The 16,382-nt window shown below is 34.7% G+C and overlaps 2 protein-coding genes, 1 non-coding gene and 1 pseudogene across 3 annotated transcripts; 2 read left to right on the top strand and 2 right to left on the bottom strand.

Moving 5' to 3' along the window:
- Positions 1 to 6,420: 6,420 nt before the first annotated feature.
- On the bottom strand, positions 6,421 to 8,714 carry LOC106390030 (annotated as a pseudogene).
- Positions 8,060 to 10,575, top strand: BNAC03G77420D. Its single transcript, XM_013830402.3, has 3 exons — positions 8,060 to 9,321; positions 9,699 to 9,722; positions 10,056 to 10,575. The coding sequence occupies exons 1-3, from the start codon at positions 9,129 to 9,131 to the stop codon at positions 10,355 to 10,357; spliced, it is 519 nt and encodes a 172-aa protein (XP_013685856.1). The 5' UTR covers positions 8,060 to 9,128; the 3' UTR covers positions 10,358 to 10,575.
- Positions 10,576 to 10,749: 174 nt separating this feature from the next.
- LOC106390031 (alpha/beta hydrolase domain-containing protein 17C-like) lies at positions 10,750 to 15,779 on the bottom strand. Its single transcript, XM_013830400.3, has 10 exons — positions 14,972 to 15,779; positions 14,779 to 14,842; positions 14,542 to 14,651; positions 14,335 to 14,465; positions 14,147 to 14,226; positions 11,963 to 13,955; positions 11,837 to 11,873; positions 11,513 to 11,749; positions 11,379 to 11,426; positions 10,750 to 11,306 (listed from the first exon to the last, which is right to left on the bottom strand). The coding sequence occupies exons 6-10, from the start codon at positions 12,262 to 12,264 to the stop codon at positions 11,046 to 11,048; spliced, it is 885 nt and encodes a 294-aa protein (XP_013685854.1). The 5' UTR covers positions 12,265 to 13,955; positions 14,147 to 14,226; positions 14,335 to 14,465; positions 14,542 to 14,651; positions 14,779 to 14,842; positions 14,972 to 15,779; the 3' UTR covers positions 10,750 to 11,045.
- LOC125584969 lies at positions 15,755 to 15,970 on the top strand. The gene has a single exon (XR_007321862.1). It is a non-coding gene; the product is annotated as a small nucleolar RNA U3 (small nucleolar RNA).
- The last annotated feature ends 412 nt before the right edge of the window (positions 15,971 to 16,382 follow it).

Below are 16,382 nucleotides of genomic sequence, written 5' to 3'. Positions count from 1 at the left end.
ATGCAGATTCATCAATGTCTCTGGTACATTTCGAAATTCTACTGTTTACGAAATGTCCCGAAGATCAGAAACATGCTATCCCCATAGACGATACTCGTGCTTACGAATAAGTATGCACACAATGAGAGAATTCGAGACCCTAAACCATTTAGTAAAGATTTAAAAAATTTGGAGGTCTAAATTTTTTTTTAAAAAAATTTGGAGACTTATTTACGTATAAAATTTTTCAAAAAATTTGGGGACCTAAGACAAATGTTTCATTAGGCTTTGCCCAGGACCGGCCCTGCACACAGTATCCCTTCTTGATAGATGACTGTAAAATTCTTTTGTTTTACATTAATACGATACACTACAAGAAAACAACGGCATACTGAGGGAAAAAATCATCGGTATGTCCTCGGAATAACGCTATTCCGACGACATACCGACGAAAAAAGTCCTCGGAAATAACTCCTCGGAAATTCATCTTTCCTCGGAAATCCCTCGGAAATTTCCGACGGAATTCCGAGAAAATGAATTTCCGAAGAAATTCCGAAGACCACAAGTTCGTCGGAAATTCTTCGGAATATTCCGAGGAAGATGTCGTCGGAATATTCCGAGGGATAAACTTCCTCGGAATATTTCCAAAATTAAAAAAAAAAAATTATAAATTTATTTTTTTAAATTGAAATTCGAAAATATAAAATTAAAATTGAAATAGAAAACATATTTAAAATACGAAAAAATAATAAAATAGTTTTTATAAATAAAAAAATATTTTATAAATACAAAATTAGTTTTAATAAATATAAATATTTTTATAAATATGAAATCAACATTTTATAAATACAAAATAGTTTTTATAAATACAAAAAATAATAAAATAGTGTTTATAAATAGTGTTTAAAATTGAAATAGAAAACATATTTAAAATACAAAAAATAATAAAATAGTTTTTATAAATAAAAAAATGTTTTATTAATACAAAATTAGTTTTAATAAATATAAATATTTTTATAAATATGAAATCATCTTTTTATAAATACAAAATAGTTTTTATAAATACAAAAAATAATAAAATAGTGTTTATAAATAAAAAAAAAAGTTTTATAAATACAAAATTAATTTTAAAATATGAAATCATCTTTTATAAATCCAAAAATGAAATTTATATACAAAGAACGTTTTGTATATTTAAAAATAGTTTTTATAAATACAAAAATAAAAAAATAGTGTTTATAAATCAAAAAAATGTTTTATAAATACAAAATTAGTTTTAATAAATAGAAATATTTTTATAAATATGAAATCATCTTTTATAAATCCAAAAATCGAATTTATATACAAAAAACGTTTTGTAAAATCGAATTTATATAGAAAAAACGTTTTGTAAATACAAAAATACTAAACAATTTATAAAAAAAAGTGTTATTCAAACTGCAAAACGTTGTTTTCGGTTTAAAAACCCTATTTTCTCGGAATTTTCTCGGAATATTCCGAGGGAATTCCGAGGAAGAAAAGGGTTTCCTCGAAATTCCGTCGAAATATTCCGAGGAAATTCCGAGAAAATAGGGTTTGGGGTTTCAAAACGTCAATTTTTTTTAAACGGATCGATCGATGGATATATGTCCAAAAACGCATCGATCGATCACTAAGATGGACCAAAGCGTAACAATGTGATCGATCGATTAGATTATTCCATCGATCGATCGAGGATATCAAGTGTTCCTCGGAATATTCCGAGGAAATTCCGAGGAACTAGTGTTTGGGGTTTCAAAATCTCGAATGTTTTTTTATAAACGGATCGATCGATGGATTTATGTCCAAAAACGCATCGATCGATCACTAATATGGACCAAAGCGTAACAATGTGATCGATCGATGGATATATGTCCAAAAACTCATCAATCGATCACTAGTTCGTCGGAATTTCTTCGGAATTTTGTAAAATCCCTATAATATTTCCTCGGAATTCATCGGTTTTTTCCGAGGAACACATTTTTCCTCGGAATTTCCTCGGAATATTCCGACGGATTGATGTTTCCTCGGAATTCCGTCGGTATATTCCGAGGAAATTCCGAGGATTTCATTTTCCGTCGAAATGTCCGTCAGAATACCGCTGTTTTCTTGTAGTGATACTTCTTTCGATGAAACTGCATTTTGAGAAACTCGGGATCCTCTTGATCAAGAATAAAAACGGAAAAGCCATCATCACGTTATAACCGAATTCCTTACTTTAAAATATACAAACTGTTTATGTATTTAAATCCTCTAAACAGAAAATAGTATATAAAACCTATAATAATGCTGTTTTCTCTTACCAATAATAACATGGAAATAGAAAGAGGACAACTACAAGAGCAAGTTCTCTTCCAAAAACACTGGCCACCTAATGCTGTGTTATGCTTGTGTGGTTCACACATGCAACGCTCAAATACACCCATTAAAAGATAGGTGAAGTCTTCTGTTTTCATTGTTTGTTTTGTCTGATTAATAATTCTACCCTCTTACTGCAATTCAAGGAAATGATAGATGGAGCACTGAATGGCTTGATGATCAGTCAATGGAAAGGGCTTAAGAGATTCTAAAAGCAGCAGATGGAGACCGGTAAGTCTGCTACTTAGCTCATAGACACTCTTATTCTTGATACAGGCGCATTGTGGTAGATCACACCTATTTTTCACCTATGCACAAAGTAAGCGTCCATACGAAGCCAAGAGAGCTGCAAGGACATTTCAGCGAATCATCATCAAATAAGACATTGAATATCCCACTGCATTTCCGAGTATTTTTTTTTGGCAATTTTCTCAAATAGTTCTTTTTAAGTTTTTGTCATAAAAATAGCCATAAAAAAAGAAAATGACCAAAATAGCTATTTTTTATTTTAAAATTTTTAATATTTATTTTTTAATAAAACTTATTTTGGTCATTTTCTTAGTTGAGGACTATTTTGTGACAAAAACTTTTAAAAAAAAAAATTATCCTAAGGAATTTTTTTTTTTGTTATCTCTGCATCTAGTCAGTGAAATGGGAAACTGATGAGATCCTCCCAAAGATTGACACTATGAAATTGGTAATGGATAAGCCTTGCACCGAATGAGCTAGAAAGCAACAAACGATCGAGGGATGTGGATCGAAAAGGTGATACAAGAGATGCGGAAATTCTCTTGATACTACCCTATAATGGTCGCCTCTAGATATGACACACTAGATTAAACCAAGTTAGATTGAAATAAATCACATACCAACAATCAGAAATGATTCAACAAGTTTAAAGAAGAAGATTTTTATTAAAAAGGTTGAATGAATTGAAATAAAACATACAAAATTTTAAATAGAAAACAACAATTTATGCATGAGCAGCATAGGGAAATGCAAGGGCGGACCTACGTTGAACAAGGTGGGGGCAGTTGCCACCAGAAAAAAATTACAAATATTTTTATTTGCACAAACAGTAGTGAGATATTTTTATTTGCACAAACAGTAGTGAAACTTCAGCGGCAAAATTGGTCTCAACCCTCATTATGCACCCACTAAACCACCGATCAAATTCCCATCAAAACGTTTTACCCGATTTTATTATTTTTTCTAATCTTCCTTTTTGGTTACTTATTATATTCTCTTTTTCCTTACCTTGCTTTCTTTTAGGTTTTTTTTGTTCATCGATTTTACTGTTTTTAATTTATTTTTTGATTCTTTAGGCCAGCTATCATATTATTATTACTTTTTCTTACGTTGCATTCTTATAGTTTTTTTTTAATTCATTGGTCCCTTGGTTCTTTTCAATTCAAAATCAATTTTGTATTTAGTAATTTTTTTACCAAATAGTTTTAGTAGCTTGATACATCATTTCTCTTCCTTTAATATATTTTTTTGTATCATTTTATTAGTTTCTTTTCTTCTTTTGAAATATATAAAATATATATAACATTATCAAATATAAAAAATATACACATATATATATATATATATATATATTATTAAAAATATATTAATTAATTAATTAATTATTTTTTGCCTCCACTCAAATTATTTTCTAGATCCGCCACTGGGGAAATGTAGAAATAAAACTAGGGAAAACAAGAACTCTTGCATGAACAACATTGGAAAGTGTAGAAATACTTAGAAAATATAAAAGGCTTTAAATGTTTCTTTGCTGCAAGAGAGATAAGCTTCTCATGCATTCCAATATCTGATTTTCGTCCATCTTCTTGGCAAACAAAGAAACTTCTTGTTTTGGGTTTTTATTGGACTTGTATCTTCATAAAATTGGGCTGGCATTGATGTCTAATTTCTTGGGCCATTCTCTGGCTTAAACAAAAGCCCAAACCTCGTTTAAAAGGCCCCAACGTGCTGCCCTAAATCTAGTAGCTTTTCTCGGTCCAAAACTTCATAGATCAATCCAACTAGGCCTTGAAAATGCCCATTAAACTAAACCATGATAAATGGCTTAGTTGGTTCATGCCATGCTTTCATACCTTGGACTTTGATACTGGTCAGGATCATATCAGAAACATCTGAGAGGAAAAACTGTGATGATTCAAGAGCATATATATAAGCGAAAAAAGACTGCATCAGGGGGAGCCGGAGCCAAGGAGTATAGCTTCACTTGCATTACGGTTTTTATTACATGGGAGAATCGAGGTTCAACGAATGGTACTAAGAGGTAACAAGATCTCTTATGACATTTAGATAACTGCATCATTTCCTGTGTCAGGGAAATGGATGATTAGGTTTCTTCTTCAAATAGTTAGCTTCTGAAGAGCATCTCTAAAAACATTATGTATTTTAGAGTTTGCAAAACTTTATATTTAAAGTTTTAAAGTGTTTTTTTTAAATTAAAATTTTAAATTTAACTTCAAAATTATTTGTAATTTACAATATGATCTTTATATTTGTCATAATTAATATAAATCAATAAAACTTCTATAAATAATTAGCACATGTATAAAAATATTACAGTAGTATTAATTAATAAATTTTTACACTTAAATATAAAACTATAAATAGTAATACAAGATTTTGATAAAAAAATATAATAGTAATACAAGATAATCTTACATTAAAATTTTAAAAACTAGGGCCGGACCCGCCCTACGGACGGGTAAACAAATAGAAAAAATAAAAGTATATTTTAAATTTTGATAAAATTTTAGTTTATTTTTAATTATAATTTTCACTATTTTTATTACATATTTTACAATTTATTTTTCTGTGTTCACAATATTTACTTTTCTTGTATTTAATAGATTTTAATATATTTCTTCTTAAATTTAATAATTCTAACAATTAGAATAAGAAAAGCCAATTTATTACCTTTTTCTTTTAAAAAATAAGCAAGTATCATAAAATATGATATGAATAGTTGCTATCTAAAATTTATAAATAACATGTTAGATTATATATTTATGAATTATTATATCCGAGAAAAGTATATCTATGTTGTTTTTATCTTTCATAAAACTCACATCAACAAAAATTTGAAAAAAAAAGAATTCTGTAATTGTTTTCTTTTTTTTAACCACCAAAATCTAGGCTAACTAATAAAAAATATAAAACCATAACTATTTGATGTATTGTTAGCTATGAAGATTATTATGGAGCATTTGATGTACTATTAATAGTATGATAGTTCAAATGTTAAAGAACTTACACTGATGTGTCATGTTTTTTTTTTCTCGTTGGTTGAGGTGGCAGCAGAAAATATCTAAACTTATAATAGTACTTATTTTATTATTAATAATGATGTAATTGAGAAATGGGTCTGGTTTGATAGAGTACCAAAGTTATTTTATTAGATGACCAAATAAACCAAAATTTTCTTAGCTAGATTGTTGCATAGAAAACAGTTTTGAAAGATTGTTTTGATCAAATTGCAACATAATTGTTTAACCAAAAATTGTAACATAATTAAGAAAAAATAAATTGCTAAACATGGTTTTTGATTGAAACTGAATGTTTAAACGGTTTATTTTCTAAGTAAACCAAACTATTTTATAATAAAGAATGAATCATGTTAAAAAATGGCAGAACGATAAATATATTGTTGGTCTCTAAACCAATTCATGAGAAGACATTACAGATCAAATAAGACGCACAGCAAATAAAACCAAAGAACAAATTTTCTTTAAAATAAACACCAACCAAACTCTCCTTTAAATCTTTTAAACCGGACCATCAATATGTAAATTGGGAAATCTTATCTCCACTGAAAGACCTGACTCTTATGTTTTCTTTCTTCATTCTTATTTATAAATAAGCGAAATTTTTCTCTGGATAAAGAGATTCCTAGCTGCTACTTACATCCCCACTGGCCTCTCACCTTGTAGATATTCAGAAAGTTTATTTCTTCCATCTACCAGTGGACGGAAAATAAGAAACCATGTTATTGTTTAGTACAATCTCAATCACGATCATTAAAAAGTATTTTAGTACGACCAGTAGTTGGTTAACTATTTTTGCATTATCTTATATTCCTTTGACACTCATCTGCAAGTTTACATGTAAGGAAAAAAAATTCTGATTCTTCCTGAAAATCAAAGCTATGCTTTAAAAGTTTATCCTGCGCATATATTCGCCCCGAACAGTAGAAAACGATGTTGTCACATCTAAAGCCTCATATTGAAGAATAAAAATCTGCAGTACTAAGAGTGAAAATCATGAAAAGGGGTCCACGTGAAATTCTTTATTTTTTTGTACTTCTCTACTGCTATCACACACAATCATCGAATTCCCTCATTTCCATCTGTCTTTTCGTCATCATTTAGCATCCAAATTTTTTATGATTTTTCTTGTCATAGATTACTACTACCCAGGTTTTAACACATCCTTGCAACATCTCGCTATGTCCGGCTTGTATATCGAGTTCATCAACCTTGAAAACAATTCCTTGTTATCTCTGAAACTCTTAAAGCTTTATCATGCTTCCATCCTAGAGACAGTGAAACCAAAAAGCTTATTGTAAGTCAGCAAAAAAAGAAACTCTTCCTTTACTTTTTCTTCAACAATATAGAACCTCTCAAGCCCTAAGAAGAAACAAAAACCTAACTATTAAATCCACTAAAATGGCATGAACTCTAAGCAAACATGTGAAGCCTACCTCCAGAATAAAATGGCATGAACTCTAAGCAAACATGTGAAGCCTACCTCAATTCTGGTGAGAGATATTCCACTCAGTTATCTCAACGTCAGTGGGCTCATTAAGCTGCTTGTTCTGCCACATAAAAACCTACTTTTCATTAGAATCTTCTTGATACATCAACCAATAACAATTTTGAAATCAAGGAACAAAAAGAGACCTGCCTCACTTGATGCCAAGCAATTCTCCTAAAGTAACGCCTAGAAGAAAGCAAAGGCCTTCCACTCAACGTCCTCCATAAAACATCTGCAAAGATCATTGTCCTATCTCCACCACAGGCATGCCTTGCCTTGCAAACTACACAACTTAAATACCATCTTCATCATCATCCCTAATAATCCCCATTTTACCATGAACCAAGAATTCTTCAGCATCGTAATTTAAATCACAGAGCAAGTAATCAAATTCTTTGTAGTACAATGGAACTTTCTCATTCGTCATCATGGTCCCCAACATATCCGCAACTATACTCACATCGAGTTTGTTCTCGTTGTCAGAAACCACAGGTCCACAACACCAACCACAAATTCACCTGGTTTGGGATCGCAATACTCCACGGCGAGTCTCTCTGTCTCCTGAGAAACCTCCGATTCATCTCCTTCTTCATGCTTTAAGAATTTCAGAAAGGGCTCATGCAGGACCTGACCATAGCCTGCTTTCTGACACTGATTCTCGTCCTCCTCTGGTGTCAATACATGATTAGGCTTATCAATAGCTGAAGCTCTTCCGCCGCCACAATTCCTCCGCTTTGTACATCGGCAACGACTTCCTGTGAGCAAAATCTCTAAACAGAAAAATCGTTAGATTTTTAAGAAGCAATAGAGTTACTTCTTATTAGTGGAAATTATTTTAGTTGGGATTTTATATGATCACAAAATAAATAAAAAAATCATTTTCATACTTGGTATACAAAAGGCTGATAACTTTGACTGATATCAAACTTCCTCGTTCTTATCCCATTGCAATAACACCGTATCATCATCCTCATCGTCACTGTCTTCTTCTCCCTCAACTAATATCACATCAGGCCTCACACACTCTCTCTCCAACAAACCCCCTATGGCTTTCACATCCCCACCGTCTTCGCCGTTATCGTCCACATATTAATTTCCGTATCCGAAATCCTCTCGATCGCGGTTTGTCCTCTATCCTTCTCCAAAAGCCTGAGTTTTTCCGCAGCTTATTCTCTCTGCCGTCTCATTCGCTCGCTTTATTCCCGGAGCAATCGCCAGCCCCAATAGAAGACGGAGGCCACTTGTGGATCCAAGTAGGGGATGTGTTTAGGGTTCGGTGAAGAAGACTCTCGATTTAACCATAACGACGCGAATCAGTATATTGCAAGATATAGGAAGAGAGGATGAGTTCGGAATGAGAAATACTCACATATTTATACAGATGACACACCACCATTGCAGTCCGGAATGAGAAAGACTTCATAGTGGGCGATGGAGTTAATAGGATTAATCACGAAATCACAACTCGGGCTGTTTCCGATACAGAAAGGAAGCACAAACATAACGCGGTGCCATCGCAAGAAGAGAAGAGACGATCTGCGATTCTTCAGTCGAGCAAAATTAGGGTTAAGGGCGAATCCCATTTCTCCGGGCCAAACATTGAAAGCCCAGCATGATTCGCGACTTAATGAAATGTTGAGTTTCGGTCATCAGCGTCATGTGTCGCCGCGAAAGAGCAACTTATCTAAATGGCTGCTGATGTGGAGGGCTGAGGATCGAGAGAACAATATTTTATAATAATATATATAGATAGATACCAAACTAATTGGTTGGAACAAAACAACAGTCAAGAGTGATGCACCGTGAGAAATGCACTCTACCTACCGACAACTGGTCCGGATCCATTAAAACGCCGTCGTTTGTCACTTTTACCCCATTCATTCACACTTGCTAGCTCTGTTTCTATTTCTTCTTCCACACTAATCGCCATTGTTGCTGCTGCTGCAACAACTTGCACTCTGGTTTCATTCGATCGAGCTTACGTGTTCTACGCAGCGATGGCGCGTCGTTCCGGAGACTGCATGAAATGTCTGGTGATCTTCGCGGTTGTATCTGCTTTAGTGGTGTGTGGGCCTGCCCTGTATTGGAAATTCAACAAGGGTTTCGCTGGATCCACTCGTAAGACCTCTGTTTGTCCTCCTTGCCTATGTGATTGCCCACCTCCTGTGTCTCTCCTCGAGCTTGCTCCTGGTATTACCACCATCTTCTCTCTCTCTCTCTCCCTCTCTTTCTCGTTTTTGGTCTGGATCTAGATGTTCCATTGGATTCGTGATGGCAAGTTTTGTGTTCACATCTTATTGTGAAAGTTAGTTCCTTTTAGTATAAAGATCAGAACTTTTTAGGTGTCTTGGATCTGAATGTTCCATTGGATTCGTGATGGCAAGTTTTGTTTTCACAGCTTCTTGTGAAAAGTTAGTTCCTTTCTAGTGTAAAGATCAGAACTTTGACGTGTCCTTGATCTGGTTTAAGTATTGGATCTTTGAATCAAAGCTGCCTCTTTGAAGCAATTAAGAATGAATCTCAGCTTGTGGATAGTTTAACAAGTTGGTTTCTTTTTGTTGTTGCAGGGCTTGCGAATCTCTCTGTTACAGGTTAGATCTCGATCCTGAAGCTTTGATTTTGCTTTAGCTGCTATGCGTGTAATGTTTCTCTGTCAAGTTACAAGAATGGCTTGATTGTTATTGAGGAGCCTTCAGTAATTTGAAGAAGTGAAGTTTTGATGATTAGTAGCCATTAGTTATCCCAATTGAGTTTTGGTTCTAGAATAGGCTAGTGTTACTCTGATAGTTATCCGTGATCTGACTCACTCGGACACAATATCATTTCCTTATCTTGTTGCATGACGTTTTACTGATATATAACATAAAAGTTATATAGCTCTTGTGAAGTCTTTACGCTCCTTCTCTGACTTGTGTTGTGAACAGATTGTGGAGGTGATGATCCAGAGCTCAAACAGGAAATGGAGAAGCAGTTTGTGGATCTTCTTACCGAGGAGCTGAAGCTTCAAGAAGCAGTTGCAGATGAGCACACCCGTCATATGAATGTTACCCTCGCAGAAGCTAAGAGAGTTGCATCTCAGTACCAAAAGGAAGCTGAGAAATGCAACGCCGCCACCGAGATTTGTGAGTCGGCTAGGGAGAGAGCTCAAGCTCTGTTGATCAAGGAGAGGAAGATCACTGCCTTGTGGGAGAAGAGAGCTCGGCAATCAGGGTGGGAAGGTGAGTAAAACTGATTGCACTTCTCATGTCTACCATGAAACCGAACTTTCCCAACTTAGCTCAAGAAAAGGAAACTGTTGAATTGTCAAAGAAGACAATCCTATCCTCCATATATGTAGTTTTTTTCTCTCTTTTTTGCTTCTGGATCAGATTGTAGCTAAAGACAGGCTTGGCCTTGTATTGACTCTCTTTATATGCATAATTATAATTGTCCATTTCACTGCCACTAAGTTGGTTCTGTATTTTATGTTCCATGTTGTCAAAAGATTCTGGGAAGGTTTTTGTGAAAGTAACTCCATGTGCTGTAATTATTTGTCTAGCCTCTAGGAACAGTGGATAGCTTGAGGAACATGCTCTGGTTACATCTTTTCTCTGTTACCTCCTCCCACAAGCAATGATGTTTTACAATCCCCCAAACTTAGTGTTACAACAATACATGTTTTTTACAGGAATATCCAAGAACAGAGAGCTACATTCTACAGTAAATACATCCCTAGATGATCGCCATTGTCTGTGAGCCAGTGTTTTAGCATTGTTTCTTTATCACACTGAGGAAATGACTCTGCACAAGGTTTTTGAGTCTGAACTCTGAAGAGATCCCATTTGAGCAGCTTCTGAGTGTTCTGAGTTGAAAGCACATGCGAATGCAAAGGAAGGAATCTACCAACTGCCTTCTGATTATGCCACTAACCCATCCTACTTTTTCCGAAATCTCAAGCACCGGTTATGTTTAGTTTCAGTGATACTAGGCTCGTTGGCTAGTTGTTTTGATGGTGGGTTGGTTAGAGAGAGTTTCTCCATTGCGTTTATGAACTTGCGCAGGTGCTGAATGTACTCAGGATAAGTCTCGAGGTTGCAATGCCCTCCTCCTTTCACCCATAACGGATCATACTTCTCCTTGGCCAGCTCCCACAACCGCTTCCCATGAGACAAATCCACAATCTCATCATTTGTTCCCTGCAGGTCAAATCAGAATAAATCAATCAACAGAATGAATAGTGAAGGCAGACTTGATAGAGCTTTACGTACATGTATGACAAGAACTTGAGAGTTGACATGGCGTATCTTGTCTATGTTCTGCAGTAAAGACATTCAGAACAAACACATTAAAGACAGAACCATATAGTATGAAGAAACCTCTTTGTCTGTGTGTGTTTACTTACTTTGTAAATATCGAACCAGAGTGTCATTTTGACAGGATACAGGACTCTAATGCCAGAGAGAATGGCGCTGTGAAGAACAACTCCTCTCAGCCTCTTCAATCTTGAAGCCATGTGCAGCGTTGGCCCGCTTCCTACAGACTGTCCGTACAGAATCACCTCCTCTTGCTTGATCCCATAATCGCCTCTCAAGCAATTGTACACTGCCTCAATGTCATGATATGTGTTGAACTCTGACGGCTATACCACCAAAAAAAAAAAACAAACAAACATATGAAAATCACATTAAACCTTCGGAATTTTGAATGATTTCTCTTTGTTTTTTACCTTTCCTGTTGAAGCTCCATACCCTGAATAGTCATAACTGTTTAAAAAACACAAAATAAAATTAATTGCAAGAATCTAACAACAACATTATAAGGTTTTAGATTTCTAATGTGTATTATTATATACCTCATGATGTTGACACGGAGATGAGCACGTAGCTCGATGAAGAGCTCGACCATTTGGCCAAGATCAGCGGCATTGCCATGAGAATAGAGAAGCGTGAATCTAGCAAAAGGGTGTCTCCAGAACGTGGCCACAACTCTGTTGCCTGACTTTGTGCTGAGCTGATGGACTTCCATGTTCATGTCAGGCGAGACTCCTGAGAAGATCAGATTCCCGGTCTCTTCATCATTCGTTACGGTGTATGTAGCCGGCTCAGGTGGGAAGAAGGCTAACTTGGCCGCCACATTTGATGTTACATTACCCATCTAACCAAACAAAATCCAACAAGAAATATAAAAATAAAAGACAACTTTCAATGAAGAGAAGGAGAAGAACACAAGCCCCCAAAATCTCCCTCTCTGTCTAAGAAAAGAATAAAAAAATGTTTTTGTTATTTGTTTGGTGGGATTGTGTTAACTTGTTGAGATAAGGTGGTGGAGGAGAGATGGATAGGATCCGATCTTGGCGGATGAAAGAAGAAGATGAGCTGTGTTCTCTTCTATCAAACCAACTATATACCTCTCAAGAGGTTTTTATAGAATCATAGTCAACTAATGCATTTTAATCTTTACTTTTAGGATTTAACAATAGTTATGACGCATAATATTCAGAACATCGTGCATGGTTTGATAATTATGATGGCGTAATAAATATAAAAAATATTTTCCTAGTCAAATTTTTTTTTTTTTGGTCAACTTTCCTAGTCAAAAATTAAAGTTCTGTTTATGCAACTAAAATGTTGCGTAAGCCTTTGAAGGGCTAGGATTCGGTCAAAGGCTGCTAGTAATGGTCTCACATGGAATTGCTGACTGCCAGATAAGTCAGACATTCCTCTCTATTTTTTCCTTATTTTGTCATGTTTTCACTTTACAATTTCTTGTTTTAAGTGCAGTAGAAAACAAAGGAGACATTTTCTGCTTGGACAAGTAGGGCTGGGCATAGATCATATATTTGCGGATATCCAGAAAATATGTATATATTTGTAGATATTTAAGAAAACTTACGGATATATCCTTTCGTTTTAGTTAATACAAATAATCTAGAAAAATCGGAATAAATTTGTTTTTTACAATATTTACACGATATATAAAATAAAAAATAAAAGAATTAGTCAAATTATATGTTTGTAAATTTTGAAACTAGTTATAAGAAAGACAAACTTAAGAAAAAGTTATAGATATCATAATTTTTTTATTTTTATTTTAATATTTTTATAAGTAATAATGTGATAAAATTTATTAAATCATACGTTAAAATAACAATTATATAAACTTATATATTTAAAACTCTATATTTAATCAATATATTTATATATGTATTTATATAGTTGTTGGAGCGGATATTCGGTTCTTAAAATTTTAATATTTGTGATTTGCTTTGTTTTTAACGAATATTAATTTTTAATATTTGCTTTTCTTCGAAACTTTACGGATATCCGGATTTTTTGGATCGAAGCAAAGCAAATATCGGATCGAATCAAATTTAATGCATATTCACCATTACAAATATGCTTTTAATTTCAGACACTATTTTGTGTGCTTTTGGGATTTGTCTGCTTCAGATTTTGACTATTATCATAGCAAATGGTGTATACTAATGATACAATTAAATCATACAAGATGATGCTTATTATAGGTTTTAACTTGTAACTGGCCCTTGAAATCCGCCATGCTAAATTGAGGAAGGAAGCTACAGTATCATCTCTTAAGAAGTCTAGTAAAGTAATGGTGAATATGCTATGCTTAGTAACAAAATGCTACCTAGTATAGTAGTATGTTTTATCATTAGCTTATGCATATCATGGATGATCTATGCAGCATCTATACGTAAATCTTATATGTACTTGACTTGGTTTAAAATGGTGTAAATCTGTTATAGTAGATTGCTCAACTGCAAGACCATAATGTTCCATTATTAATTCTAACAATGTCTCCCACTCCAGATTCAGAATTGGTACCTACAAGAAGAAGCATTAAGTTATATACCTTCTCTACACATAAACTGGTTGTCAATAGAGCCATTCTTATCTCTAATGAAAAGGTTACTAGAACTATTAACATTTTTGGTTTTTTTTTTAACACTTGTTACGAGCTTCATTTTTGGTGGTTGTGCTCTTAACTAAAGCAAAGAATAGGACATTATATTTACCCCAAGAAAATGTCGGTGACAAGGATGATGAGAAATGCTTTCCCCGTGTCTGATATCCTGTAAACTTTTAACAAGGCTACCTGAAAAGGGTTTATCGAAAAACAGCACATGTGAACAAAGTAGGCTTAACAGCTAGTAGCTTGACATGGAATTTAAAATGTCATTATAGGTTGGAAACAGAAGCTTACTTTACTCTGTTTGGCATACAAAATAACAAAAGAGCGAGATCCCAAACACCATATCAGACCATATGTTGGCAAATGCTTTCCGGTTCTCTAATCTCCCACTCTTCTCGCACCCGAAAACAACAATAGCGAGGCTGTCTCATATAGATCAAGATGAGTTTTCAACACTTACACATCAAAAGAAACTAAAACTGTGGAGTTGTATCTTACGCTATACCCCGCAACTCCCACCATAAATCATCATCAGAAAGAGGTGGAGACGCTTCTGACTGCGTCTCACATCAAGCGTCTTGGCAGCAAGTGGTACAGTCTTTACATATCTATAAGCAAAGGCACGTACCAAACAATCAAACTGAGAACTAACACAATGCAAATGGAGAAATAATCTAGGGACTTGACTGTAGTAAATGAAGAAATCACCAGTCCAAAAAGGGCATGAGTACATACATAATCATGGGCTAGAAAGTCCAGTGCCCATGGTATGACGATCAATATCGCTAAAAAAAATTGCCTGCAAAGAGAGTTACAATGTCAATGAGCATTGATCAGTCTTCAACAGTAGACTCAACAACACATGTAATTAAGACACATATGCTACAACTGCAAAGATGTTGCATAGTGAGATTATCACACAACTCACCGATTTCGAAGATGCATAAGCAAAAACACGGTCTTGTCTTCTTCGTATAGAATATCATCCTCTTCTACTCCTAAAACCATATCATACCCTCAACATTTTAACCAACCCTTTCTGAGGACCAGTTAATTCATCAAGCTCTGAATCTGATTGGTCGTCACTTCCCTCACGACCAGCAGAGTCTCGTAACTTCACAATGGGCATCTGCTCGTCTCTTCCAAGTCTCCAACTTCTCTTCATCAGACATCTCATCAACAATGTCGTCATCCCTCAAACCAAGCCAATTCACATCATCATCATCAAAGAAAAACCTCTGCCACCAGCTTCTTCTTCTCTTATTATCCTTCTTACCCTCACTAGGAACAAATCTCATCGTATGATAAGATAAGCAGTGGCATAAGACTAATGACGAGCTCATCAAGGACATGAATCAAACCCACCACTGTCAAATACTAAAACATAATCATCCACGAGGAAACCCAGACAAACCAGCATATTTCTTTGTAAAGTCTACACCTTTACAGTCCCTGAACACTGAACTCAGTGAAGAAGAAGAAACTCCGAACAATTAAGTATTCGCCCAGAAAGTTAAGACGACCCCAATTGGATGATGATGGACCAAACCATAGATAAAGCCACTGTCTTTATAACAGTTAAAAAGAAAAAAAACAGTTTAACTAATAATTAACTACACGTGTCACAAGAAAGTTGGGAGATAAAAGTCCCACATCGGAGAGACAGAAAATCTATAGCTTGTTTATATATGTCTAGAAAGCATCATTGGTCACGACCTTACTTGAACAGGATCTGTTCTATAGGCTCGTACCTCTGTATCCTTGATTTCTAAGGAGACAGTCCCCAAACCCTGGTTGATGAATCATGGCTGTGCGATTTGAGTGTGATTAACGGCCTGCGATTGTCCTCGGACTCTCTTAGCTGTAGAGGATCGCTACCTAGACTGGCTTGACCTCCTAGGGTGGTCGCATGGTTGTCTGACAGGCTTTTTTTTTTTTTTTACCGTAAGAACTTCATTTTCTTATACTTTTGACCCCACACTGATTTGTATTTCACCCCCAAACTACTTAATTTATTACATTTAAACCTAATCTCCAAAGCCCTTCGTTCTCTTACCAGGAACCGAATGATAGACAGTGGCATAAGACCAATGTGTGATCAAATGCTCATGTGGCTTAAGACTCCTACTCTCTCTCTCATCAAGGACAAGAATCAAACCCAACATTGTACACATTCTCTTCAACGAAGAAACCCAGAAAAAAAAAACAGCATATTCCTTTGTAAAGTCTACAGCTTTACAGTCCCTGAACACGGAACTCAGTGAAGAAGAAGAAGCTCCGAACAAATAAGTATATAAAGCCACTCTCTTTTAATGGGTTTTAATTGGTTAAAAGTTATA

Source organism: Brassica napus, chromosome C3, assembly GCF_020379485.1.
Source record: "Brassica napus cultivar Da-Ae chromosome C3, Da-Ae, whole genome shotgun sequence".
NCBI lineage: Eukaryota > Viridiplantae > Streptophyta > Magnoliopsida > Brassicales > Brassicaceae > Brassica > Brassica napus.
Note: the sequence above shows the minus strand (reverse complement) of the source record. Positions and strands in the feature narration are given on the sequence as shown.